Source organism: Chenopodium album, chromosome 1 (assembly GCF_948465745.1).
Source record: "Chenopodium album chromosome 1, dcCheAlbu1.1, whole genome shotgun sequence".
NCBI classification, from domain to species: domain Eukaryota; kingdom Viridiplantae; phylum Streptophyta; class Magnoliopsida; order Caryophyllales; family Amaranthaceae; genus Chenopodium; species Chenopodium album.
In genome coordinates this window covers 3956260-3983449 of record NC_137834.1, presented here as the reverse complement: position 1 = coordinate 3983449, position 27190 = coordinate 3956260, and the positions used below count along the sequence as shown (strand labels likewise).

General features: G+C 35.9%; 3 protein-coding genes and 1 pseudogene across 7 annotated transcripts; 2 read left to right on the top strand and 2 right to left on the bottom strand.

Annotated features, from left to right (window-relative positions):
* The first annotated feature begins 805 nt into the window (after window positions 1-805).
* Window positions 806-3014, top strand: LOC145633945 (uncharacterized). 2 transcript variants are annotated; one of them, XM_081685555.1, is made up of 5 exons: window positions 806-1180; window positions 1577-1722; window positions 1979-2028; window positions 2118-2192; window positions 2291-3014. In XM_081685555.1, the coding sequence occupies exons 1-5, from the start codon at window positions 832-834 to the stop codon at window positions 2676-2678; spliced, it is 1008 nt and encodes a 335-aa protein (XP_081541681.1). In that variant the 5' UTR covers window positions 806-831; the 3' UTR covers window positions 2679-3014. The 2 variants fall into 2 exon arrangements, with proteins under 2 accessions (XP_081541681.1, XP_081541676.1); XM_081685550.1 differs by having other exon boundaries at window positions 1571-1722.
* Window positions 3015-3252: 238 nt separating this feature from the next.
* Window positions 3253-9113, bottom strand: LOC145633735 (uncharacterized). Of its 2 annotated transcripts, none has more exons than XM_081685541.1 (4): window positions 8072-9085; window positions 6536-6967; window positions 4579-4849; window positions 3253-3773 (listed from the first exon to the last, which is right to left on the bottom strand). In XM_081685541.1, the coding sequence occupies exons 1-4, from the start codon at window positions 8567-8569 to the stop codon at window positions 3622-3624; spliced, it is 1353 nt and encodes a 450-aa protein (XP_081541667.1). In that variant the 5' UTR covers window positions 8570-9085; the 3' UTR covers window positions 3253-3621. The 2 variants fall into 2 exon arrangements, 1 of the variants encoding a protein (XP_081541667.1); XR_014113189.1 differs by lacking the exon at window positions 3253-3773 and adding an exon at window positions 6048-6266 and having other exon boundaries at window positions 4713-4849; window positions 8072-9113.
* A 5685-nt stretch (window positions 9114-14798) lies between these two features.
* On the top strand, window positions 14799-21521 carry LOC145640338 (65-kDa microtubule-associated protein 3-like). 2 transcript variants are annotated; one of them, XM_081691639.1, is made up of 13 exons: window positions 14799-16581; window positions 17413-17493; window positions 17578-17784; window positions 18176-18427; window positions 18524-18733; window positions 18825-18980; window positions 19273-19432; window positions 19600-19751; window positions 19842-19929; window positions 20068-20141; window positions 20227-20301; window positions 20434-20689; window positions 20829-21521. In XM_081691639.1, exons 2-13 carry the CDS (start codon window positions 17422-17424, stop codon window positions 21320-21322), a joined length of 2196 nt encoding a protein of 731 aa, XP_081547765.1. In that variant the 5' UTR covers window positions 14799-16581; window positions 17413-17421; the 3' UTR covers window positions 21323-21521. The 2 variants fall into 2 exon arrangements, with proteins under 2 accessions (XP_081547765.1, XP_081547759.1); XM_081691633.1 differs by having other exon boundaries at window positions 17390-17493.
* Window positions 21522-21665: 144 nt separating this feature from the next.
* LOC145640330 (lipoxygenase 6, chloroplastic-like) lies at window positions 21666-26894 on the bottom strand (annotated as a pseudogene). The gene is made up of 9 exons (XR_014114948.1): window positions 26305-26894; window positions 25122-25407; window positions 24759-24996; window positions 24152-24466; window positions 23968-24053; window positions 23770-23877; window positions 23288-23589; window positions 22869-23135; window positions 21666-22661 (listed from the first exon to the last, which is right to left on the bottom strand). The product of XR_014114948.1 is annotated as a lipoxygenase 6, chloroplastic-like (transcript).
* Between the last annotated feature and the right edge of the window lie 296 nt (window positions 26895-27190).

The following is a 27190-nucleotide window of genomic DNA, read 5'->3' as shown; positions in this document are numbered from 1 at the left end:
ATAGAATGGAGAGCATCCTGTGGAACGTTGCTTAATCCCCGAGATCACATTAGCCGCGTCACTTTCGATTCCTATTGCAGTTAATTAAATTGTCTAATTTATTAAAACACGAGGTCAATTGACCAATTTGGTAAATAAAAAAGACCTTTAGCGACAATTTGGTAAAAAAATAACTCCAGCGACAATTTAGTAAAAAAAGTTAACCCTAAGCGACAATTTGGTAAATAAAATTATCTCAGGCGACATTTAACACAAAAAATTCCAATAAATTACTCGCGAATACTTATTTTAGTTCGTTTTTTGTGGTTTTTTACCGCCCTTTTTTATGGATCTAACAATTTCAAGAAAAAAACATGTTAAGTATCAATTTTTACTTAAGATTCATACCCCTATTAATGAAATGTTTTTAAAAAGGGGTAGGAAATAAATTTGGTATCGGGATTATTTAGAAAAATAAAAAGGAGATGAGATAGTAATTCAAAATTTTTAAAAAGAAAAATAAATTTAAAAACACAAATACAAATTAAAATATGATTTTAAAGAGTTTGTCGAAAAAAATAGATTTTTTTGGTCTAAAAGTCGCCGGAGTTTATTGTTTTTATCAAATTGTTACACATGATTAGGTTTTTTTTTACCAAATTATCGCTAGGGTCTTTTTTATTTACCAATTTGGTCAATTGGCCTAAAACACAAACTGAGTAGTCATTTTCCTAAAAAAAAAAAATTCGACCGTTGCCCCAAAAAGGCTTGTCCTAAACGTCTCAGATTCAAAATTTGTCCTTGATCTCCTTTCTCTCATTCTCTCTCCTCCCTGTTTCTCAACATTCTTCAATGGTGACTCAAGATTCAACCAAAACCCCTAAAATCAAAAACACCCCATCAATTAATTCAACCCAAATCCCAGAAAATTGCAGTAATAATATGAGTATGTTTAGCCCAAGATTCAAATCAGTTGCAGCAATGGCGGGATGGGATGAAGAAACCCTACTTTCTACTCTTGTTGTTGAAGATACCCCTGAAAGAAACTTAAGAGACAAGAAACGTTCTGATTTACTTGTGAAATCTCCTTCTACTAGTTCTAGAAAAAAGAGAAGACGGGTTCGCCCTGGTTCGATTCCTATTGCAGTTTTTAATCTTGATGTTGATGTTGATGATGAATCTTCTAACAGTAATCTTAAAGGTATATTTTTTGAATCCTTTTTGGGTTTGATTGGAAAATTTGGTGTATTTTTGGTGTTTTGATTGATGGGGTCTGGTCATCTGGTGGGTTTTCAGTGAATTAGTCTTGATTCTATGTTACTGGGACTCGGGTACTCGAGTTGATCATGGATACGGTCAATTTGAGAATTAATCAAAGATTTTGGCACAAATTGAAGTGTCGGGGATTCGACATGGGTACTTGGAGTGAAATGAGTAACCTAGTCTAAATTGAATTTACTGAAAAAAATTTAAAGTTGTTTTTCCAATTAATTTCATTGAAATTAAAGAAGGGTTAATAATAATAATTATTAAAGTTAGAGTTATGAATTTCAATTTACTGAATATTTTGAGGATCTTTTGTGATGGGTAGAAGCAGAAAAGGGTAAAAGTGATTTACCAAAGAAAATAGAAGAAAAAACCAAAGAAAAGGAGCAGGAAAATGCTGTTTCTGATGCTGCTAATTGTTCAAGTTCTTCAACACTTCCATGTATGGATCGTCTTAGAGATGAACTTTCTTGTGCTGTAAGTGAGCTTTACTTTCTGATTTTGCTTGTCATTTTTATCCCCATTGTACCATCGTCATTTAGCGCCCTGATTAGGTGAAAACTTATATGCAACGGGTGTATTGTATACACGACATGTTTAGTCATTCCAATCTAATCACCTAAAGTCGACTTTATGTGATTTGAGGTGACTATGAAAGTTGTGTACATATAAGAATAGTTGAGTTTTCAATTTTCATGGATTGAATTTAAAATGGTTACTTTTATTTATCCAGATTTGCTTGGACATATGTTATGAACCAAGCACAACTCCTTGTGGTCACAGGTAAAATTCAGAATCTTACATCATATAATTGAGAAGAATAATCTGTAAAATTCCAATTTTTGAATGTAACATCAACTTTGGTGTTTTAGTTTTTGCAAGAACTGCTTGAAATCTGCAGCTGAAAAATGTGGCAAAAGATGTCCCAAATGTAGACAGCTGATAAGGTACTTGAACAAATCAGTGCAAATTTCATATTTCGTATTAATTAAGGTCAGATTTTGATGGGTGTTAATGTATATGATTGTTGATGAATTTTTGGCAGTAATGGAAGATCCTGCACTATAAACACAGTGCTTTGGAACACTATACAGCTTTTATTCCCTGCAGAAGTCGAGTCGAGGATTGCAGCTGCAGCTGCAGCAGCTGCGAATAGTAAAGTAAGTGATCAGCGCAGGAAGAGCACTGAAAGGGTGATCAGTAGTAGTAATCAAGCTACTGACAACAGCAATCCGCGCTTGAGCAGAAGACTTAGAGTATCAAGGAGATCAGAAGAAGCTAGTTTGATCAGTAGTAGAGGAGTTCCAAACCAAGATGAAGATGCTGCATTTGCATTGAGGTTACAGAGAGAAGAGTTCATGGGAATTTATAGAAGCTCTAGCTTGGCACGAGATAATTTGAGAGCTATGGCACGAAGAGTCATGAATCGATAGGAGCCACCTTGTTTGATCTATATGTTCAGTCTTGTCTCTCAAAGACATATAAAATTGGAACGATACAGAGAATGATATTATTCCCTTTAAATTGGTTTCTCATGAGTGTTGTAGCTGTTGAAATGGAACTTCGGGTTCACTTTAAAAATTCTAGCTTGTTAAGACTTTATTATTAAATCTATTAATATTTCAACTTTATTTTTCTTGTATTTATGTAGATGACTAGATGTCAACTAGCTAGATTGGTTACAATTCTAAAAGTATTCCCTGTAAGATCAAATTTTGTCTACATCATTAACCTTTTTACGACTCTGTACATACACACAAAAAAAAGAAAAAAAAAATGTACATATTTTAAATTAGACAATATATTGATTATTGAGGGAGGGTAGAACTTTTCCAAAAAGGCTTATGCCTTATTATCTTAAAATATATCCAAACAAATGACATCAGATGAATATCTATTCATACAGCATATTTTAGGTCAGCATGTTAGTTTTTTTTTTTGGTTAAAATCATGTTCATAGTCAAATATCTGATTTCACAAATATTAACAGCTTGAGGAACAACAATGTCACAAACAGCACTCATGATTATGTTTATTCACATTCATTCATGTATACAAACTGTCACTGTTTACATACTTCGTATAAGGTTACAAATGAAGAGTAATTTAATGCTTTTACTATTATTTACAAAAGAATATACAAAATAGAATGCTACACTTGTATAATCAACAATTACGTGGCTCCGCCTCGTGCACCAAATACAGCACGTAATGGCAGTAAGAATCCCAGGAAGCGAACAAAAAAAGTTCTGAAATGACATTTGCTTTAACTGGGATTTCAAGTTGGTACGAGACCTTTGAACTACGCAAAAGCAATTCAACTTCAGAACACGAGATGATAGTGATTCATGGTGTACTTTAGTACCGAATGAAAAGTCAATCATTTGATGGGGAAGAGAAAACAATGGTTTGACCCAATACAAAAAGGACTAGTGAGAGCTCGATAGCAAATATTGTAGACAAAAGCGAACGATCCACTGTCCATCCATACAATGTGAGCCCTCCAGGATTCGTCTGCAAATACATCACTGTAATATTCACTTAGTAAAATGAACACATGTTGTATGAAATAGCACTAATCATAAACCATACATACGAAAATACAATTTCCACTATCATCTTAAATATCACAAAACAACATGAACTCAAATTCGAAACATTGGAATGAAATGGAGGGCATATGGAGTATATAGTGAATAAAGAAGCTAACAAGGTGAGCTCTGCTCCAGGATATATCTCTTCATTGTAAAAGACTTCAGTGATCCAGGGTTTGTTCTCACTTACATCCTTATCATTTGAAGCAGTAGAAGTAGGGAGTAACTATAATTATTCCACACTTTATATCTATTTTTTTCCTCTCATAAGAAATTAATATTAAGTGGAAATGAAAGAATAGTCTTGCAATATGCACATACATTTTTACAATTTTTGGCCTTAACAACAGAAATGTTCAAATAGGTCTTGACATCCTTAATTTGCGAATAGAAAACAACAAAAACATTTAAGGCGTAAACATGCATCTTAGGTTTCTGGTTCACAGGCAAACCAATCTATCCAAAATTCGATAAATTAAATGTTTCTAGGCTTGACTAATATTGTTTTCAGAAATTATCTCTAAAGCTAATGAGCTTAGATGATTTGGTAAATATGTTTTTCACCTCAAAGTTAGAAATCTGTTAGTATATTTGTTTTCCTGCCATTCAATAATCCAGCAAGGGTGATCACATTAACTATTTAACACTGAATAAAAGGTTGTTGGGAAAGTAGAGTGTAAGATAGGTGTCCTAATGAAAAAAAAAAAAAAAAGAAAAAAAGAAAAAAGACTAGACTTACCAAAAGATTGCCTCTTGTTATATGACGAAACAGAAGCAAATTGCGAATGGCTGATGATTGCATTTTCATCTAGTAAATTCGATTCACTGTCAGAATAGTTTGAAGTCAATGAGCCCATCGACATTGATCGTTTTCCTGCATCAAGGGACTTGCAAGTTACTAGCGCATGCCATCTAGATGCCACTGAACCAATTGCGTGAGCTCTGGAGGAAATCTTTGTACCAGCATGCAAGCAAAGAAGTGTTTCAACAACTTGAACAATTGAAGTTACCTAAAATCAGGAGCAGAAAGAAGTTAGAAACACAAAAAGAAGAAAATGGAAGAGCGAGAGCAATTATTCCATTAAATGGCATAGGCAAAGACACTGAAGATCTTATTTGCTACAACAATGACGACTACCAATTAGTTTAGTGCCTGCTGTTGACGAGGTTTGGGAGGCCAAGAGGCATGTAGCTTTACTCCTAACTAGTTGAAACTGGAAGAGAACTTGTTCCCAAAATAACCCACAAAAGCAATGTTCTTACAAAGGAATATTGTAAAAGGTCTAAAAATCATTTAGTAGACATAAGAATCAGAAATTAGGGAAGGACCACTCCACTACCTAAAAGCCTAGGGTAAAAATGATATACGAGGTCCCCTTCTGGCAGTCCAGCCCTCGCCCAAAATTTAATCCAGGATCTATCTGTTAATTCTGCTCTCCTATTACAATCACCTTTTTACATCACTTCAATGGAGTATATAAAAGCATCCAGTGTATATGTTCAGCTCAACCACATATTGTTTCCTGCCACTTACATTAAGTAGAATTCACACAATAATCTCTAATCACTTCCTGATTTCACTTTTCTATAAAATCCTCGTCTCTAGCACTCTGCAACCTTTATTTTACGAACTTCAGCTTATACATACAACTATGCCACAATCCTGACATGTATCTTGTAGCATACAACTTTGAGAAATGCATAGCTCCTTGATGTCAAGTTGTCAACAACCTAGCCCTACTTCCATGTATGTAAGATCATCAATCAATGATAGAAAAAAACATCAGTATATCATCCATCCCAATCACCATACAAAGCAATGAGGCATTTCCGTTATCAATGGCTTCACTTCACCAAAGGTTTGTTGGTAAAACTAAATAAAAATTAGACTCTATTACCAGTTTCACATTGATTTTCCTTCTTAGGGTTAGATAGATGTAAGCCTTCCTCGGGTTTTAGCACAAAGATAACATATAATCTGCACATTAACAAGGCATACCGCATACTTCAATCAATCTAATAATTTTCGTTTCGGATCTTTTTGTAACTTTTGTTTTGAGTGAGAAAAAGGGGGGGGGGGGGGGGGGGGGGAGGTGTTTTCTTTATGATTTATTCATACATACCGATCATACACCAACACACAACTATGCAAGAAAATGTATCCAGTTCATTAATTCACCAATTTAACTTTTAATCAAAGGTTAGAACCTGTGGAAGCTGGGGCTATTACGACCCCATGGACAATGCAACAGTAACCTGTCATCACTGTAGAAATTGGGTTCTAGTATTCTGCAGCCCCTTCTCGTTGATGGATAAGCTGAATGGCTCCCATACTGTTTGAAGGGCAGAAGGCATAGATGCCAAACAAACCTGAGCCCTATCTGTAATCTTGGAAGCTGGTTTTAGGAAACAGATCCCGAGGAGGGGCTGCCCTATAATAGGTAGGTATCAATACAAAGAACTTCTAAAGAAAGCCTTAATGTTTGAGATTTGCTAAAAGGTTGAGTAAAAACTTCTATACATTATCAACACAAAAAAATTTTCTAGTTTAGTTTTGCTGAAGTTAATTAAACTCTTAATCTTGACAATCACACACCTTGTGATCATGCAAATTATGTCATAGCAGTACACTGTAACTCTGATCTAGTATAAACACAAATAATTTAAATCGAAAGTGAAAAGGGAATTTGACTTACAGCGAAATTTCCACCATTTAGGAAAGTTACTCTACCGTTAATACCAGTGATCTGTATAAGAGTCATACACAGGCTAGCAGTGACAAATAGGAAGATCAAGATAAGATATATTCGAAATCTGTGGCTGATTTTGGAGAGATACCCCCTCAACCGCATGTGTTCATCCATCAAAGTCATTATGCTGGATTCACTTTCCAAGAGTTTCGCATAATCATTGAAATGAATGACTTGCAAATTGCAGGCTACATGAAAGAGAATACAGGCTGCCAGTGAAATAGCACTCAGGTATGTCCAAGATATTACTAAAGCTGTGGCATTAAAACAAGCCAACCACCATGAATGGTTTTGCATGTATATCATGCGCATGATCTCATGAAGCGCCTTCAAGATGCAACACGGAATCAGTGACTGTAACAGCAGTTGATATGAACCCTGAGGAAAATTTATGGCAGGATCTTATGAGGGTACAAAATGGTTAAGGAACATAGCATTGTTTATAACATATAAAGCATTAATTAAAGAAAGGCCTAATTTAACTATAAAGAAAATATTAGTTGTAACAAATGAAGTGAAACTTGGAAAATGGCATAGTATGTACAGGAATCTATATGAAAAAAAGACATTGATATAATCAATCGGTTTGAAAATATAAGCACTAAGAGTAACCGAGATTTTCGGCTCCAGCTGTGCTCATTATTTATGATAGATAAGACTGCGTGCACACAAGAATACCAGAAGATACAAAGTGTATCAAACAAGACTCTTGGGAGACCATCTCTAATATACTTGTGATAAATTGTACAGCTTTACAGAACAGTACTGGGGATCTATACTTAAAAAACTGCCTCCCAATAAATTAATTACGTTACTAGACCTAACGTAGAAGCCATTAGGAATCTAAGTCTTCCCAAACTTGCATGTAGCTACAAGCCTACAACTGCCTAAGAATTTTAGAGTTCTAAGCTTTGGCTAACTCCTGCATTATACCCACAGATATGCCGTAGGAACATTGACTTGCATTTGTCCTAAAGGTAAGCATAAGACCATCAATCATCCCAAGCTTCTTAAAATCACCCTCTTCAAGATTCTGAAACTAATACTATTTGCTCTTTCATCCATTTGAGAGTAACTAACAAATTTGAAATTGAGACCAGCCCCATTTTACATGCAATGTGGATTGCATTCATGAAATCAACAGGAAAGAAAAGAAATTTCAAAAGATGCTATTGATAAATCAAAAGCATAAATCTTTCTTATAGAAGCAATACAAATACCCTTGATACAACTTGAATTCGAACATTTTATCAACCAACAAACTAATAACATCCATATATACATACAACTAAAATTCAAACAATTTATCAACCAACTAGCTAATAAGAGTAACATCCATAAATACATACAACTAAAATTGGAACAATTTATCAACCAACAAACTAATAAGAGTATCCATGAATATATATAGCTCGAATTCGAAGAGAAACCCCAAAATGCAGGCCATTTCGAGTTTTGATACACAATGAATTCATAATTTACCTCAATCTTTTTGATATATTGATCCTTGAAACGGGCGGTATACCCCCTATAACGATCGACAAACAAGAATTTTCGAAACCCCTTTTTATTAATATTGTATGCCACACAAATCAAAGAAACACCAGCAAGAATAAGATGAGAGGTAAGAATCTCATACTCAAAATCCTTGACTTGATAATCTTCACAATCCAAGCAATGGGTGAGCTCAATTATCAATACAGGAATTGCAACACCCACAACTAAGAACACAAACCAAGAAACCCCAAATTTCAATGGATTTGTCTGATCAAAACACAGAAATCTCAGAAAAAATTCAAACTTTTTTAGGGTTTCATCAAGTTGGGTATCAACTTCTTCACCATCTACATCAACAACAACATTTTTATCATTAATCCCTTCTGCTTGTTCTTGTTTATCTTTGGGAGGATGATTTTGATGGTGGGTCCCACTTTTGGGTGGGAGAAGAAGTGGGGTTGAGTTATTCCTCTCTTTCTCCATCTATAAGATATAAAGAGAAGATGGGGTTGTTGTAAATTTGCTCAAAAAAATTGAAATTTTTGTCAAATGGGCATAATTTCATTAATTTTGATTCAAATCAATGAAGTTTTGGGTATAAAAATTAGGTCAACAAAAAAATCCCAAATTGAAGATTTCAGAAGGAAGGTCTTTAAATTGAACATAACCCAAGAAATGTATTAAAAAATTTGTGGGAAAAAAACAAAAATTAAAACCAGACCTTTTCGCCCTGTTCTTCACTATGAATTAGTCGACTGAAAATCAACCATCAACTTAGGAGAATTAATGGCAGAAAATAGGGAAATTTAATAAATATATAAAAATTTTATTAATTAATACAATAAATATACAGACGAAATCAAAGTAGTAGTAAGCTTTGAAGTATAAGTTTTAATTTGATTTTCTTAAAAAAAAAAAAAAAAATTAGTTTGATGTGGGGTCAAATGATTTGAGGATGAACTTGTCATCTTGAAGTGTCATCAATTTTTAATTCAAAAAATGGAAAGAAAAAAAATGGCTTATGATGATGTGGAAAAGTGATATGACTGATGGCATGCTCGAAAACCCATATAGGTTAGGAAATGTCTATTTTTTTTTTTTTTTTTTTTTTTTTTTTGAGGAAATAGGAAATGTCTAATCGATGTAGTTTAGTTGATTAATAAATCAAACCTTAAAAATTAAAACATATTGCGCATCAAAACTTATTAGCAAATCATTGACGTATAATAAAACCTATTTAAATTGAATATCCCTTACTTCATACATATATTATTACTTAGTGGCATACTCGAAAACTCATTAGAAAATATCTAATCGACATAGTTTAGTTGATTAAAACCTTAAAAATTAAAATGTTGCACATCAAAACTTAGCAAATCATAAACGTATGTTGCATAACAAAGCTTTTTAAAATTGATTTCATACATCTCTTACTCCTTTCATATTTTATTATTTGCATTATTTCTCATGGACACAAATTCTATATTCGTAGTTTATTACTGTATTAAAACTCAATGGATGTATGTGTGTCAAAGACATGCAATATTGTCACGTGTTGCCAACTGTAATTAGTTAAGTTGGTTTTGGGCGAAATTGATTTACTTGAGCTAGCTAAAGATCCAGTCCGAGTATAGCCTTACTCCAATTTGAATGTAGTATTAAATTCATCAAGTTAAGCACTTTCACTAATCTAGTAATAATCTAATAATAGATACTATCATACTAAGGGCATGTTCTGATTGGCTGAATTGAGCTGAACTGAATTGAATGGAATTGAACTGAACTGAATTGAATGGAATTGAACTGAACTGAACTTATTAGAGCTGAATGATAACTTGTTATTTGATACGATTTTAGAGTGATTTCGAACCTTGTTTACTTGGTATATTGGCATTTTGGTTCACTTTTACTCTATTTTTGTTCAACTTTTGTGTATCCCTTGCTTCACGGGTTGTTAGTGTTTTTGTTGGGTTTTTAGGTTCAAAGGCGACCATTTGAGGCATTTGGATGATAAACCGAGGTTAGAAGCCGAAACAATGGAGCAAAACCGAAGAAAAGCGAAGATGAAGGCCTTAGAGAGTCTGCACGGACGTGCAAAGTATGGCACGTCCGTGCAGAAGTGTTCCAGCACGACCAGAAGCTACTGCCTACTGCTTTCAAGGCCTGCACGTCCGTGCAGAACTCAGCACGTCCGTGCAGGATATTCAGCACGTCCGTGCCTGATCCTGCACGTCCGTGCAGTTTGCTCAGCCAAAACTGATCCTTCTGCCTCCCAAGTGCACGCCCGTGCCAATCTCAGCACGTCTGTGCAGGATATTCAGCACGTCCGTGCCTGATCCTGCACGTCCGTGCAATTTGCTCAGCCAAAAAGTACCTTCTGCCTCCCAGGTGCACGCCTGTGCCAATCTCAGCACGTCCGTGCAGGTATAGCTGCACGTCCGTGCCAACCTCAGCACGTCCGTGCTGACCTGTAGCCGTGCCCGACTCTTGTTTTCTTCGTCCTTTTTATTTGGGGGTCTTTATAAATAACCTTGGGAGCTCATTTGTACGGCATCCAAGTTTTTAGTGCTTCCTCTTAGTTTGCAATTGTAGAAACACAAATATTCTCAAATCATTAGTTAGATTATAATTATTAGCTTGGAAATTTCATTCTCAATCATTGTAGAAGACAAGTTCCACCATTGATATTCAAGTTGAAGCTTCTAGTAACATTTTCTCACTCTTCTCTTCCATTTTAATTGCTGTGATTGTTAATTATCTTGCTAAATTCTTGTATGCTTAGATTGTTATTTAGCTTAATCTTTAGTTAATTCTTGTTCATGAGTTACTTGAAATCCTTAATTGCCTTAATCTCCATGGATTGTAAGTAGTCTAATTTTCTAGGGTTTGGGTAAAACCCTCAATGTAGTCACTAATTACTTGTTGCATGTGTTAATTTGGTAATTGTTGGGTGTTAATTAGTTGAGCTTAAGTGGTTTAATTGCTTAGTTCTTGTATATGGCCATTGCTAGAACTATTATCTAAGCTTTCTCAACGAAGGATCGAGAGATGAACTTGAGTTAGCTCCATTATGCTTAATTGACTTGAAATGCAATGAGAATAGGAATTTCCAGTCAAGGGAATGTTTTTGTCATCGTGATTATGCTTTAATACTTGTTTTATGCTTTGCAACCCCGAGAGTAGGTTGTATTCATAATTCGAGTAATCCCTCTAGCTTGAGAGAGTAGTTGGGTGCTTTAGATGACTTCCCCTATATTATCCCCTTTAATTACCATTGTTTGCTACTTGTTAATTGTGATTTGTGACGAAATTGAGTGGTATATCCCAAGCCCTAGAACCCTCTAAATATTGTTAATCTCCCCCTAGCTTTAGTTGACTTGAACTAGCATTTGTTACATAAAACCAAACCAATTTCGACTTCATTTAGCTTATTTATGCGGTAGTATTTCGGTGGTTGATTCAACGCCTCTCTTGGGTTCGACCCTTTTTTACCCTTGCTATTAGCTAGTGAGACCAAGATAGGACTTTATCTTTGGTAGGCTCGACGACGACCTATCACTGAACTGAACTGCATTAATTAGATCTGAACTGAACTGAACTGAACTGAACTGGATGTTTTATCAGAGAAGGAAATTAGGAGCTGAAATGAACTGAACTTATTAGAGCTTAACTGAACTGAACTGAGAATAATCGTATCACAACAGGCCCTAAGACTTATAAGCTATTGTGCTTGTTCATTGGTAAGTGATACAACATAGGATTAATATTCTAGATATTCTGTTATAAAAGGATATAGTTTGTGTATAAGATACAATTACTCGTACTTCATAAGTAACTTTTAAACACTAACTGTTAAATATTACTCCGTGCTATAAGATACAATTATTACTTACTCATATCCCGTAAAAAAAAAAGTAATTGCTATTTACTAATATAACGTTAAATGACAAAATATTTAGTTTGAGATTTTTAGAATGCTCATTTTCTCAACTTTCATCACTAGCATCGATCACATTTACAGTGTGTTTGGATTGAAGGAAATAGAGGGAAGGGAAATGGAGAGATGGAACATCTTTCATTCGGATAACAAATGGAGAAGGAATGGAATTGAACGGAAGAGAAATGGAAGGATTAAATTGTAGGAAATTGATCACTCTAATAATGTAGAGATTTGGAAGGAAAACTCACCATTGTTCCCTCCCCTCCTATTCTGCTCCCTCCACCTTTTTTTTTTTTTTTTGTGTGTGAGATAAAAAAAAAAAATATGTATTGTAAGTTTTATATTTGTTTTTTTTTTTATTACAAAGTATACAATATAACAAAGTGAAAATAGCATAACAACATAACGCACAAGACAAGTAGACAACAAACAACAACTACATTAAGCAGTGGCGGAGCCAGAAATTTCAAAATGAGGGACAAATGGACATCTCTTAGTTCGACAAAAGAGTTGGAAAAAAATTCAATACTTGAACACATAATTAGTTAAATAATTAGAGTTTTACAAAATCCAAAATACTAACTAAAGAAATTTAACATTATATACTAATTATTCCTCAATACTCCTCTGATGGTACGTTATTAGTATTTGAATAGTGACAAGTCTATAGATATTTACTTATGGGTTTAATTTTTTGACGAATTTGAACATAAGATAATATAGGTTTATTGTTTAATTTCCTATTACAACCATAATTTATTGTTTACAAAAATGGAAGGCAAATTGTCTTAAGCATATACATACAAAAAATTAAAGGAAGAAAAAAGGTAAAATGAGTCAAAAAAAAAAAAAAAAGGCAAAATTACAATTATTGACACAAACTTTGTGAAGTTTTGCAATTATGACACCAACTTATATCACTTACTAAATTATATGGAGTAATAACTTGCTACAAAAAAAAATACAAAATTCACACTGAACAACTAATTTTATATAACTTTCAACCCTTGTACAATTATAAAATTCATTTTTCAACAATCATTTGCTTCAAAAAGTTCTTAACGTTTTGGAAAGGTAAGACTATATAGATGTCATATGTAGAGTTTTATTGAATGTTTAGTGTTTTTATGCCAACTTTATTGTTTTTTGGGCAAGTTGGTGTCAATTTAACAAGTGACACAAGTTCATGCCAATATCTGCAACATACTTTAAAGTTGGTGTCAATGAGTAATTTTGCCAAAAAAAAAAATGCAAAGGGGATATACCATATCGGGGCTGACAATCTCTGACCCGACTCAATAATCCGATTCGAAATTATTGAGAGAAACCTAAACCCGACCCAAACTCGAACAACTCGAATTTGACCCGATTTGATCCAAATTTCATATTTCAGAATAATCTTAAGCTTACACCATATTAGTAGTATTATTTTTAATAGTTGTAAGCACAATCCGAAATCTAACCCGAATCCAACCTACTGACCCAAATTGCCACCCCTAGATATAATGAAATGGAGGGTGTTTGATCCCACTGAGAGCACCCGCAATGGGTGACTCAAGACCCTCCCCACAACACTCTCTCCCCTATTTTGAGCTAACTTACCATTGTGAAAGGTGACTCGTGGGGTGAGGCTCCTTCCTCTAACAAGTCAGTGACAAGCTCGGCACACGAGCCCAGTGACAAACAAGGAGAAGACAAGTGACAATTGTTTATATTTTCATTTAATTTTTTGGCCCAAAATTAACAAAAACAATTTTTTTAATTGTAGTGAGCTAGCTCACCATTGTGAAAAATGTAAACAAATGACTCAAATTAGTGGATTATGATGCGGAAGAATTAAAATTGGAGAGAGAAATTGTAAACTACTCTACCAATGTGAATGCTCTAAGCAAAATCTATTTGTAAGACCTTATCAGTTACCACTACATCATATAAGTTGATGTGTATATAATGTGCATTAGATAATACTTAGTAGTACATATTGTTATTTTTTTTTTTTTTAAATGGGGGACAATTGTCCCCCTTGTTATAGGTGGCTCCACCCCTAACATTAAGTAACAAAGTCCTATTTTTGAAGGGAAAAAATAAAGTCCTAGGAGGCTAAGAAAGACCAATGCGAGCAAGCTACACAGTGACTAACTTGTTGAACTTCAGACTAGGAGATGAATCTTGACTTTAATAATTGTAGATGTTGTATGATTTAATTAATGTTAAACAGTGTCCTTTAGAAAATCTTAAAATAATAAAAATAAAAATAGAAAGCATAAAATGTCCAAGTATTTATATTTTTTTTTTTTGGCAAGGAGAAAGACCATACTCTCTTTGTATTTTAATAAATATTACATTTTGACCGACACATTTGCACAAAAAAAAAATAAAATAAAAAAGCACTTGACTGGCATATAATTTTACGCAATTTAATTTGACTTTTGCACTATTTACATGCCATGTTTGACTTATTTTTTTTTGCTATTATAAAATAAATAATTGTTATTATGTATGTATCATTAGATTCGTCTGAATGTCTACTTTCATATTACTTCGTATAATTTTATTACAATTTTTACTAATAATTAATTAAACATATTAATTAATGGTTAAAGTTATGTCTTGACAAATATATCGGTTGAACTCATACAATTATAAAAAATAAAAAGTGAGAGTATTAAAACACGATTGCATTTAATAAGTGTAACACTTGTTAAAACACGAAGGGAGTACTAAACAATCTAAACCTACACCTACTTAGTTCAACGAGTGATTGTTTCGACGATATGTAATCCAGCACCCGATGGGTGGTGGAAACGCTTCTGGGGTCTCCCCCTTCTTCCCTGGTTTAAGCTTTTTTGCTGGAAAATTCTTCATAATGCGCTGCCTGTAGTGGCAACTCTACTTTCCAGAGGTGTTCCGGTCGATCCTAGATGTATTTTCTGTCGTGACAGCTCAGAGACGACTTCTCACCTATTTCGGGATTGTCCTTGTATTCGTCCTCTTTGGACTCGGACTCTTTTGTCCCTCAATGGTGTGTTGCCTGTCTCTTCGTCCTTTGCAGATTGGATCGTGGATGCAGTTTCTTCCTTCAGCAGATCTAAGGACTTAGCTGGTTTAGTTTCTTGTGTTTCTTTCTTTTGGGCGGTTTGGACGGTGCGGAATGGCTGTGTTTTTAGGCAAGATGTGTGGTCTCCTTCTTTGATTGTTCATCTTTCCATGGGGCATGATCTTGCGCGTTTGAGTGTGCGAGGAGAACTTTCGGACCAGATGTTTGACGGTGCTTGGTCCGATCATGATAATTCTGCAAGTGCTGGTTGGGTTCTTCGTAGGGTTTCTTCTGACAGGGTGGTTGCTGGCGGAGCCAAGGCAGGTCGTGCGAGTTCTGCCTTTCAGGCAGAATTGAGGGCGTGTTGCCTGTCTCTTCGTCCTTTGTAGATTGGATCGTGGATGCAGTTTCTTCCTTCAGCAGATCTAAGGACTTAGCTAGTTTAGTTTCTTGTGTTTCTTTCTTTTGGGCGGTTTGGACGGTGCGGAATGGCTGTGTTTTTAGGCAAGCTGTGTGGTCTCCTTCTTTGATTGTTCATCTTTCTCAGGATTGGACTTTTCGGGCAGTTCAAGCTAGGATTTTCAGCATAGTCTATTATCTTTAGGCAGCTGCCCTCCTTCCCTGGGGCATGATCCTGCGCGTTTGAGTGTGCGAGAACTTTCGGACCAGCTTGATCTGATACTGCCCGATGTTTGATGGTGCTTGGTTCGATCACGATAATTCTGCAGGTGATGGTTGGGTTCTTCGTAGGGTTTCTTCTGAAGGTTGCTGGCTAAGCCAAGGCAGGTCGTGCGGGTTTCGCCTTTCAGGCAGAATTGAGGGCGTGTGTTTGGGCTCTTCGGATGACAGTTCGACATGATTGTTTTAGGCTCTTAATTTATAAGATTTGTGCTCAGTTGGTTTCTCAGCTTAGGTATCCTAATTCTGCAGATATTTCCTGTTGGTCGCTGTTCCAATAACTGAGGGAGCTCCTGGATCGGTTTTCTGCTTGTCAAATTTGCAAGGTGCCTCGGGTGGCTCCAGTTCATTGGTTGGCTGTCCGCGCTCGTGATCGTCATTTCCTTTGCTGGTCGTTTAGTTACTAGTTGTTTTTTTTGGTTTGTTTGTTAGTGCGCTTTGTCCAAAAAAAAAAAAAAAAAAAAAAAAAAAAAAAAAAAAAAAAAACCTACACCTAACGTTGATAGGGTTGGGTTAGAGTAGACTTGTGTTTTGAGAAATCTCTGCAATTGGGCCTTAATCCAAATTCCAAACCCTTTACATTACAATTTTGATTTTTTAAAGTTTGGTCATAATTGGAGTTTTGTAACGGGCATTACAGTCCTTTTCTCCAGTCACTGTTTTTTTCCTTTTTTATTTTTGAATTTGAACAAAGTCAGATACTTTGAAGAGAAGATCTCACTCTCTTCTTTTAACGGTCGAATTTTTCAAACACCTCTCTTTCTCTCTCATCTCTCTCTAACTCTTTCTTTCTCTACCTTCCATTTTCTGATCATCTTCAACCTCTAATCTTTCAACAAGGTTAGTGTTGATTTCCTCTCTTTTGCTCTTATTTTGCTGTGCTTTTGTGTTTTTTGTTTGATTTCTGCGCAATTTGTTATTGTTGGCATTTTTTTTTTTTTGATAAACCCTAATTTTCTTAGGGATTTGATTTATCTGGGTAATTACTGGAAATTGGGCTTTGTGTATACGAGTAATTAATTTCCAGTTACATTGAGGAGTTGTAATTTCTTTTTTGTGGGTTATTTTTCAATTTGAATTTGTTGGAATTTTTCAATGTTTAAGTTATTTGTTTGGAGATGTATCTGTGTAAGTGGAATTTTTAGATGAGTTTGGTTTTCTCAAAATTGATGTCGAATTTTCTATTTATGGAAATGGAGGGGATATTATTAGTATTGTTTACTGAAATAACCTTTGTAATAATCGGTGTAATCGAGCTTGACCCCTCACTATTTTAGGAAAGGTTACAACTTTTTCGGTGATACGAGATATATCTCCGGCGAGAGAGTATTAATTATAAGTTTATAACTAAGTTTACTATAATTGACTTGATTTACTGTAAAAGTATCTCTTGGTGGTATTAATTACAATTTTGATTTTTTAAAGTTTGGTCATAATTTTGAGTTCTATATCATATTTGGTCAATTTGATGTATGTATGTTATGTATAACATATGGTATATATGGTCCAAATTATTTGATAATACATACTGATAATATAATTCATGATTTAGTACATATAATGGTTCAAGATTACAAGAGTGCCTTACTTGAGTAGCTTCTTCTATATGCTCAATTGAAATTCTCATTGATTTTTTCTCCTTAATTAGGCTGTTGGGTTGTGCTTCTGTAGTGAATTAAGATGGCTGTGGTCCCGACCGATCCGATTACACAAGTGGAAACGACCTGTGGATCTTTATTATATGAACTTCAGGTATAAACTGTGAATAATTTGATGCAGTGATGACAGTTGTAGTTTAATATATGGGTGATTGAAGTTGTTTGTTATTATGTTCAGATTATATGGGATGAGGTTGGCGAATCTGAAACTGCTCGTGATAAGATGTTACTTGAGCTGGAACAAGAGTGCCTTGAGGTATACAGGAGAAAAGTTGATCAGGCTAATCGCTGCAGAGCTCAGCTATTGCAGGCTATTGCTGATTCTGAGGCGGAGCTAGCCGCCATTTGTTCTGCAATGGGTGAGAGGCCAGTCCATATTCGACAGGTAACGAATTCTAATACTTGATCATACATGTATACATTGAATTGATACCCTTTGTTGTATACTTTTATTAGTCAACCACTGTTTCCTTCATGCTATTATAGATCAGTTTCAGTCTTCAGAAATATGTCCATGAACTGACGCACAAAAACTTTAATCAATTAGGTTGTTTAGATGCTTCAGCAATTCAGATATTTCCACTTTCAGTATCTGATTGTTGATCACTTATGTAAGATGTGTAGGAAACTTGATCAACAGTCTGTTACCAGACTAAAAGCTTTCACTGAAAACGAATAATCAAAATGAGTATTTAGAGATTGGGCACAGGACCCTGGCGCTATGATCTTTTACCTGTCTTGTAATGAGGAATAACCCAGTTGAACTAATTTTTCAGACTGAACAAAAAGCTGGAAGCCTAAAGGAAGAGCTAGATGCCATTCTTCCACAGCTAGAAGAAATGCGAAAAAGCAAAATTGAAAGGAAAAATCAGTTTCTTGATGTCATTGGACAGATTCAAAAAGTGTCCACTGAAATATATGGACTGTCAGGATATGATAGTTGCACAGTTGTTATAGATGAAAATGACCTGTCTCTGAGAAGGCTCGAAGAATTACAAAACAAGCTGCAGTCCCTACAGAAGGAGAAGGTGAATTATTCTATTCATTGTCCATCCTTTTAAAAGGTTCAAAACTTTAGTTAGTGTTTATTTGAATTAATTCTGCCTCGCTCTTTCAACTTGCAGAGTGATCGCCTGAAGCTTGTCATGGAACACTTGAATGATTTGAGTTCATTGTGTTCTGTCCTTGGGTTGGACTTTAAGGGAACTGTCAGAGAACTTCATCCAAGTTTAGCTGATTCTGAAGAATCACATAGCATAAGTACTGAAACACTTAAGCAGCTGGAGTCTGCCATATTTAGATTGCGAGAGCTTAAGCTTCAGAGGATGCAGAAGGTACATTAAACATTTTTTATTAGATTAGTTCTTGTCATTCCAATTTCTTATTTACTCATCACATATGTTCTTTTTAACCAAAATGGTTCAGCTTCAAGATCTTGCAACAATGTTGTTCGAGCTTTGGAATCTAATGGATACACCATTTGAGGAACAACAACCTTTTCAACATGTCACATGCAATATTGCTGCATCTGAAGATGAGATAACTGAGCCCGATGTCCTTTCAGAAGACTGCATAAAATATGTCAGTGCCAGACCTCTTCTCTAATACATTTTTGATCCAAATTATAAGTCTTTTTAAATACATTGATTTTTATCCGAAGTATAAGTTTTTCTACATCAACCATGCAACAAGATATCTGCTTTGATTTGCATACATGTTGTGTTGTAGTATCAATACAATATCAAAACGTGTACTTCACAATACTAGTGCAACTTTGTCGCAATTCAAGTACTTGCATTTTGGAGGAATCTTCATTTTGATCTTTTACAACAATGCTTAAGTATTGACCAGCAAGCATATATGACTTATGCAGGTTGAGGCAGAAGTTTCAAGATTGGAACAGCTGAAATCAAGCAAGATGAAAGAACTTGTCATGAAGAAGAGAACAGAACTAGAAGAGATTTGCAGGAAGACACACTTAGTTCCGGAAGCAGATTGTGAAACAGAACATCTCATGGCAGCAATAGAATCTGGTATTATGCTTTACATAATGGTTATAAGACTTTGAATTGCATATTGCATTGGTTCCTCCATATGCTCCTTTTTAATGGCTGTAGAATTGATCATATCACCAATAATAATAGATTGCTTTGCTTTGTACTTTTCTCTTATAGAATACTTAATTATTTTTCCTTTTCAGGAGCTTTGGATCCTGCTTCTGTTCTCGAACAAATTGAGTCGGAAGTTTCCAAGGTCAAGGAAGAAGCATATAGCCGCAAAGAAATACTTGAAAAGGTTGAAAAGTGGTTATCAGCCCGTGAGGAGGAAGAGTGGCTTGAACAATATAATCAGGTAATGTTTGTTATCTTGAAATATTTACAAGCTCATTGTCTTACCTCCAACATTCACATTGATGGTTAATCCTTCCTTCTGTCACCTTAGGATGACAACCGGTACAATGCAAGCAGAGGTGCTCATCTCACCCTTAAGCGTGCTGAAAAAGCTCGATCACTAGTCAACAAACTTCCAGGTAAACATGGTGATATATGTCATGTGCAAATGATTTCATTGTAAAGATTAGGCTGATGTAGTATGTATCTAACACCTGTATTGTAGAAGAATTTTGGTAATTGCTCACAATTTTGATTAACCTTCGATGCTCACACAGGAATGGTGGAGGCACTGGCTGCAAAAGCTCATAGCTGGGAGAATGAAAGAGGCGTTGAATTTATGTATGATGGTGTAAGTACATATTTCTTAATACTTCTTTTTTTGTGTTGTTTTCCCTTGTCATTCAATTGTAAATCAGCTCGTGTTTATCAATCAGGTTCGTCTTCTTTCCATGCTTGAGGAATACATGATATTGCGGCAAGAAAAGGAGCTAGAAAAGAAAAGGCAAAGGGTATGCTTAGCATCTTACTTTGATCCACTCTTGGATTTCAAGTACTTCTTGAAAAAGCTGTTAGCTTAATTCTTAAGCCTAAATATGGGTGTTTATAAAGGCATGCATGTGTATTACTGTCTCGAATTTCAGGAACAGAAGAAACTCCAAGGGCAAATAAATACGGAGCAAGAGGCACTTTTTGGCTCAAAACCAAGCCCATTAAAGAGTGCCAAGAAGCCTTCCCGAAGAATGTCTATGGGAGGTCCAGGAGGAGGACCAAATCGAAGGCTCTCCTTAGGAGGTAACATGCACCAAACTCCGAGGCCTGATTCATCTCACTCAACTAGAGCAACACCGAGTTCCCGTTCTGTCAGAAAGGACGACAACAATGGAGGACAATCAACTGGTTAGTTTCTTCAGATCAAGGCTGATCAACCAATTATGTCTATTTTCTGATGTGATAAAGGGTTTGAGAGATGTTTTTTTGAGCCAACATTTCCTTGTTCCAACTGCTAATGTTTGATCATTTGTTTCATTATTTGTAGCGAGGAGGGCACTAGACATTGCCAATCTCCCGACTAGAAACTTCACATTCAGTGGTCGTGAATCTGACCCTACTACTGTGGCACGAAGACCTTTCTCCCCTATTTCTTCTGTGGCATCATCAAGAGCAAATGGAGATTTCTTTGACGATCAGAACATACTGCAAAACAACAGTGTACAGAAATCTCTGGCCAAAAACGAGACATCCCAGAAAGTAGCTAGTGTAAGCAACACTTCAGTAGTTACTCCTTCAAAGAAGATCCCAGCTGGTGATGAAGAAAATCACACTCCCAACAAAATGTTGTTCCCTCCCCCTACAACGCCTATGACAGTTTCAGCTCCCATGCAAACATCGATGACTCCAGCTCCTTCGAAACCTCTTTTTGGTGATAATTTGGTAGGAGAAAAGGATGAAGAAATAGAATACTCATTTGAGGAAAGAAGAGCTGGCTTTGTGCTGCCTAGCACACATCTAAGAAGAGCTCTACAAGTATGAAACCTTAGGAAAACCTTAGTGGATTTGGTTTTTTTTATTTTTTTTGTTTGTTGGAAATATACTTTAGATGATGGTGAAGTCAAATAATATTTGGCTGCTTAACCTTTCGTCCCACTTGTAATATAGTTTGTTGGATTGCTTCTTGCCTGAACCTGCGAGTTGTAAACTCTAAATTGTTCTAATCAACTGGACTTCTTAGTCCCTTGACCCTTGTTGATGAAATTTGATAATTCAATTTGTTCTTTGATCATATATAATCTCTGCTCAGATTTACATAAACTTAAAGTTGATATCTCCTCAGACTTGCATTGTCCCGAGTAGCACAGCTAGCCAACCACAAGAAGTTGGTATAAAGCTTAATTTTGAGTTGTTAATTTCATTTTTTATACATTGAAGTTATCGAGTTAATCATTACAACTTACAGCACCATACCACGTTTAATTTTGCAAAACTATAAACTATTTGAGTCATTGATGACAGCATCACTCATGTTTGATTCCTGTAATAACAAATCAGAGATTTTTCATAATGGAAAGATTATTTCAAGAAAGGTTTGCCAGAATATTTAGCAAATTTGTACAAAAGAATTCGAAGTATAATAGTGGTTCCTTTTCAAATGGAAATGCTATTTGGGATGCCACGGCCAGTGACTCCTGGACCAGAAGTGGGTAGAAGCAGCTCATATGGAGGGACACCAGCACCAGTTCTGTTCCTCAGACTAAAATCCTTATTCCTCTGATGTATTATCTCTTCAACCTCCTTCAAACGAGTGGCAAATCTCTCATACATGTTTCTAACCTGTTGGTCATCAATCCAATGGCCATGCACCTGCCCCAAATACTCTTCATCTGGGGAATGTGTTGACAATGTGTCTTGAACAGCCATCACTTTAGTACCTTGTAATTTAGAAGGTAGAGATGAGAGAAATGTAGCTTGGGGATTCTTAAGGAACTTTTGAAACTCGGGATCATTTTCTTGAGGACGGTTTGGAATGTACCCTCCAAAAGGGTACTGTCCAAAGTTTATTGCTGCATGCTGACCTGAAGCAACCCAAATAATTGTAGTCAGTATTCTGGCTAAATCCTCTTTGGATTCGAGTTTAGGCCACCAAGGTTCGTCTTTCAGGTCAGCATGGCCTTTTTCCTTGATCTCTTTCCACCACTCTTGGAGCTCAGCATCTGAGGTGATGGCACTGGAGTCGGGATAGAAGTGTGAAACATAAGATTCAACCCATTCGTTGATGGCAGACCATATGAGAAGGCCATCAGCAGCATAAGGGTAATCTTCAATCACCAGTTTCACTCCACAGGGTGCTGAGGGATCCTCTTCTGCCATTCCCCTGGAAAATCATACAGCTATCAGTACAGCACCCGATTGTCCTCAACACATAGGATTAAACAGCTGGAAGGACTTTCTGAACAACATTAAGGTTCTGTACATTTATATTACAGATATTTTTGGTAAACTAAGGTTCAAAGAATGAAAGGAGGCATAGGTGCATGAAGTAAGTGGAAATAAGATAGCAGTCATGTGAGTAATAGTTCACCTTCGGAGTAGATCAGCTGGCAATGCCTCCATGTCAAACCGCCACATACTCTTGTAGGCAGCAGAGCTGATCTCCATAGCATATTTTCCAGGGGTAAACGAGGCCTCAATGATTCCTCCTCCATTGATCAAGCTCTGTCGAGCAAGGGCATTAATTTCCATAGTGTATCGCATATGTGGATGCAGGAGCTTGTAAATAGGATGCATTTGGCTCAGCTGTCTATTTGTAGCAATTATGTAAGCCTCCACGCTAGCATGAGTCCTTAACCTAACAACCAAATATCACCTCGAGATCAGAAAAGGATGATGTAAGACATTTTCTTTTCGTTAATATTGGAATCAAGGTTACAAGTTGAAATGCATAGTATATAGATGTGAAGATAAAAAAAAATTCATTGCACAATTGTCATGAAAACAAACCAGTGATTTATTAGTTGATGCACGCCTGCATCAACTGCACAAACGTGGGCTTTGGCCAACTTCCAGATCCAATAGCTTGTAGCATCATGTCCATGAGTATAAACACGATTAAATGCAGGGGAAGAATCAGTGGGAGGAAGCGAAAGCTCAACAGCAACAGGTGTAAGAGTCCCGGCACTGGTATAGAAAAGAATTGTTCTAGAAGCATATACTTTTCTTCCTGGTAAGTCATTAATCTTGTTGACAAACGGAAGTAAGAGGTCATGATAATCTATTATGAACAGCCTCTTGTTTTCTATGGCCTGCATTAGCATGGCAAAAGGAGCATAACTGGTAAGAGATCATGAGAATTTATTACATTCTAACTAAAATTTGAATCCAATGGGGTTGACCTCGAGTCAAATTAATAAAGTAATTCTTATTCTATCAGCCACAATAAGCACAGAAGCTAAAGCTACCAAAAACACAATGTATATCAGTACCTCTTCGACACTCATTCCATCCAGTTCTCCTTCAATTACTTCCTTTGTGATCTTTGATTCTGGAGGGCCATAAACTGCTGGATCCAATTTGCTTGTGATAGGAAATTCCTAAGCCACAACATCAGCTATTTAGGAAAGTCTATCGACTTTGATAGTTTCTGTGAGACAAATATAAAGTGTAAGTAATTTTGAAGCTACCTTTAGAAGTTCAATGTTCACAGGATTGACTCCTGCTAAAGCCTGGCGTGCAAATTCATTGTCCCGCAGCCAAGAAAATCTATCACCTGGGGGCCGAAAATAAATAAGTATTGGAAGAACAGGAGGGACCAATAGCATATTTAACCTTCAATAAAGTTGCTATGAGATAGAGCACAAGACATACTTTTGATAACAGCAGGAACATCATACTTGAAGAGTTTAGTACTCATGTTGAGCATTTTCTTTAAGCTATTAATCTTTTCAGCTACATCATCTTCTGGTACCATAAAACCTTTGATATAAAGGTTGTCAATCTCAGAAAAGCAGGTGAATGGGATATCCGAACTAGCCAAAGCAGTGGCGATCTGAGGCACCAAATTGTGCAAAACAGCTTTCAGTCTTCCAGTAGCAAATGTTGCTTGCTTCATCTCCTCAAAAGCTTCATCACGAGGAACATATACTGGATGAGGTTTCTCGATTCTACTCTCACATATCGGAACTGCATGAATTCCCAGAACAGAACAATCAAAATCAAGAGAAGTACCAGATATTTGAGTGTTTGAGTTTGAAAAGCTACTACATCCATAAGACCATAATCCAAGCCTTATTATCTATATCCATACAGGACCTGTTCTCTTATTGAACCGATTTACTTAACAAATGGTCCCAAATGCATATAGATTGTTTGTCCAACCCTTATTAAACCCGATTGCTACTGATTAAATTCTGCCAGACATATTGCTTGTCACTTAAACTTACAAACACTAATGGATGGAGGAGAGCAGCTATACCAGATTTCATAGGTGGCCTTCCTGTGCGACAGCGCCTTGGATAAGGTCGTTCAGAGCCAGCAAGAACAGGCCTAAAGAGGTCATCATCTTTATCAGGATTTCCCAAATCATTATATGGAGCATAATCATAAACCATCTCATGTAACTTCCTTTCTCCTTTCCCATCACCACGACGACTAAGCAAGTCCTCTCTTCGCAGATCTTTGATACCAGACGGTGTTTGTGCTGGTAAGTACGTCTTCACAGTCAAAAATTCAGTGCAACATCAGATACACTATCATGTCCTCGCAACAGTATAATCCATACAAATTAAACAATGCAACAGCAAAAAAGACTCAAACAAAACAAAATGTGACACTTTACATGATTTCTGAAGATAATTCTGCTCTCAGGATTGTCATTACAGGAATGAATCCATGAATTAGCCGGGAAGTAAACAGGTCCATTATCGAATCCATCAAGAACAATCTCCACCAGATAGAACTCCTTATAGTACTTATTCGTAACGAGGATTGCTCCAGGAATTCCAAAGTCAGAAGGAACTGTAAAACTGGCAGTATATTCAATTATTCATCAATGTATGGCTGTTCTGATGAACTAGGCCGCCACTCGGTCACGTAACCCTCTACACTCTTTCCTGAATTAGTATCTACAAATAACACAAGAATCATCCATGATTCTTCCTCTTGTCAAATTATCAAAAAACTAAATTATTAACCAACAGATTTTAATATCAGAAAGCATCTAATTGGATCATCCATGACATAAATCAAAAAACATTTAGTACAAATTACAAATTAAGACTTTAATCATAATATAAATCAATTCATGCACCACATTTCATACATTATTAGCCAAATTAGCAACTAACAAATTAATAATTTTCAACTAGCTAGCTATGAAAGGGAGATGAATTTACAAACATCTCATTTTTCAATTTTTACATTAAAAATTATTTAGGAAGCAGGTCACTATCTATTACTAGTATATTTTTGCCAAATGTCACTTTTTTAATATTTGAAATTTGTAAATACTAATCTTGCGAATCTCAACCCTTATCCCAAAAGATAACCCTACTATTCACAAATCTTAGTGATTAACCTAATGTCTCAATTTTATTTTATTTTTCACCAAAAAAAAAAAAAAAACATACACCAAAAGTCTCAATTTTATCTATTTTTTACCAAAGTGGACTCACAAACAACCTTTTATCACGTATGATATACAATTAATTAAGTGCGAGCTTAATGGTAGAGCTCCCACCTTCCCGACTCAATTATCATTACCCCCTTATTCTTAAATTGTGGTTGTTGTTTCTTTCTAGTTAATGTTACTTGTTGCCAAACTAAATAATTCGGGTTTCTCTTACCCTTAAAAGTCCACGAGCAGGCTCGACTCATTAACACCCCTAATAGCCCTAACCCCACCATAGAAAAGGTTGCACCTTTGGCAAGTAAATCTCCAAACCAACAATAATAAAGTAACCCACAAGATTATTTACACTAAAATATAAAAACTAAACAAAAAGTAGAGAGAGAAAACAAACCAGTATCAATCTGCTCACTAATAAGCTGAAGAAAAATAGCTTGACCAACATTATTAAGAAAATTAAACCATTGATCTTCAAGTTTATCAACTAATCTCTGCCTAATCTTCTTCTTAATACTAACAATTGCTTTGACTTTAATAAACCCACTTTCAGAAGCACCCAATAAAGTTGGCCCAATTCCCTCTTTTACCTCCATTGTTGAGGGTGCACCAGATTCCACTGTCTTGTCACCACTGCTGATTACAGCTTTAACCCTCATCCCACGTGTCATCTTCTTAGTGGCTGTTCTTGCATTTTTTCCGGTGCCATAGATTCCTACTCCGGTGTATCTCCGGTGAAATTCTGATGGGTCAATCAGATTTGGCTTGATTGTGGGTATTAGCCTTGAAGTTAACATCTTTTTGAGTTGTTGATGAAAATGAATGAATGAAAGTACAAAAAAGATCTCAACTTTTATTTTATACGTAGCATAAGCTTTGTAAAATGCAGTGATTTTGGATTGGAATTGATTTTTTGGTTTTTATTATTAGGTAGTCAGAAATAAAGAAATACTTGTATAAATTAAGTAAATCTGAGCAACACATAAAACAAGAGTATGAATATTATGTTGGAAGTTCTTGATATAAAACAAGAGTGTTGGGAAAAATAAGAGAGAAAGAGAGAGAGAAATAAATGGAAGGGGAAAAGTCCCACATTTATTGGGGAGGAAGGTTTTTCCTTGTTTTTATAATGTATTGCTTTAGCACTACTTAGTTGAGTGAGTTGGAGGTGTGTGTTACTCCACACACGCGCGCGCGCGCGCGCCGAGCCGGGCCGGGCCGGGCCGGGTCGGGCTCGGGCCTCGGGACTTGGGGTCTTGGGCTCGGGCTTAGGTACCTTAAGG

Excerpts from the sequence above, each read along its gene's own strand:
- LOC145633945 (XM_081685550.1), top strand. The coding sequence starts at position 832 with ATGGTGACTCAAGATTCAACCAAAACCCCTAAAATCAAAAACACCCCA. Across the intron at positions 1,181-1,570 it reads TTCTAACAGTAATCTTAAAG|AAGCAGAAAAGGGTAAAAGT; the intron begins GTATATTTTTTG and ends TGTGATGGGTAG. Across the intron at positions 2,193-2,290 it reads AAATGTAGACAGCTGATAAG|TAATGGAAGATCCTGCACTA; the intron begins GTACTTGAACAA and ends AATTTTTGGCAG.
- LOC145633735 (XM_081685541.1), bottom strand. The coding sequence starts at position 8,569 with ATGGAGAAAGAGAGGAATAACTCAACCCCACTTCTTCTCCCACCCAAA. Across the intron at positions 6,968-8,071 it reads AATATATCAAAAAGATTGAG|GGTTCATATCAACTGCTGTT; the intron begins GTAAATTATGAA and ends AATTTTCCTCAG. Across the intron at positions 3,774-4,578 it reads TAACAAGAGGCAATCTTTTG|TGATGTATTTGCAGACGAAT; the intron begins GTAAGTCTAGTC and ends TGAATATTACAG.
- LOC145640338 (XM_081691639.1), top strand. The coding sequence starts at position 17,422 with ATGGCTGTGGTCCCGACCGATCCGATTACACAAGTGGAAACGACCTGT. Across the intron at positions 18,981-19,272 it reads CAGAAGACTGCATAAAATAT|GTTGAGGCAGAAGTTTCAAG; the intron begins GTCAGTGCCAGA and ends TGACTTATGCAG. Across the intron at positions 20,142-20,226 it reads TTGAATTTATGTATGATGGT|GTTCGTCTTCTTTCCATGCT; the intron begins GTAAGTACATAT and ends TTTATCAATCAG.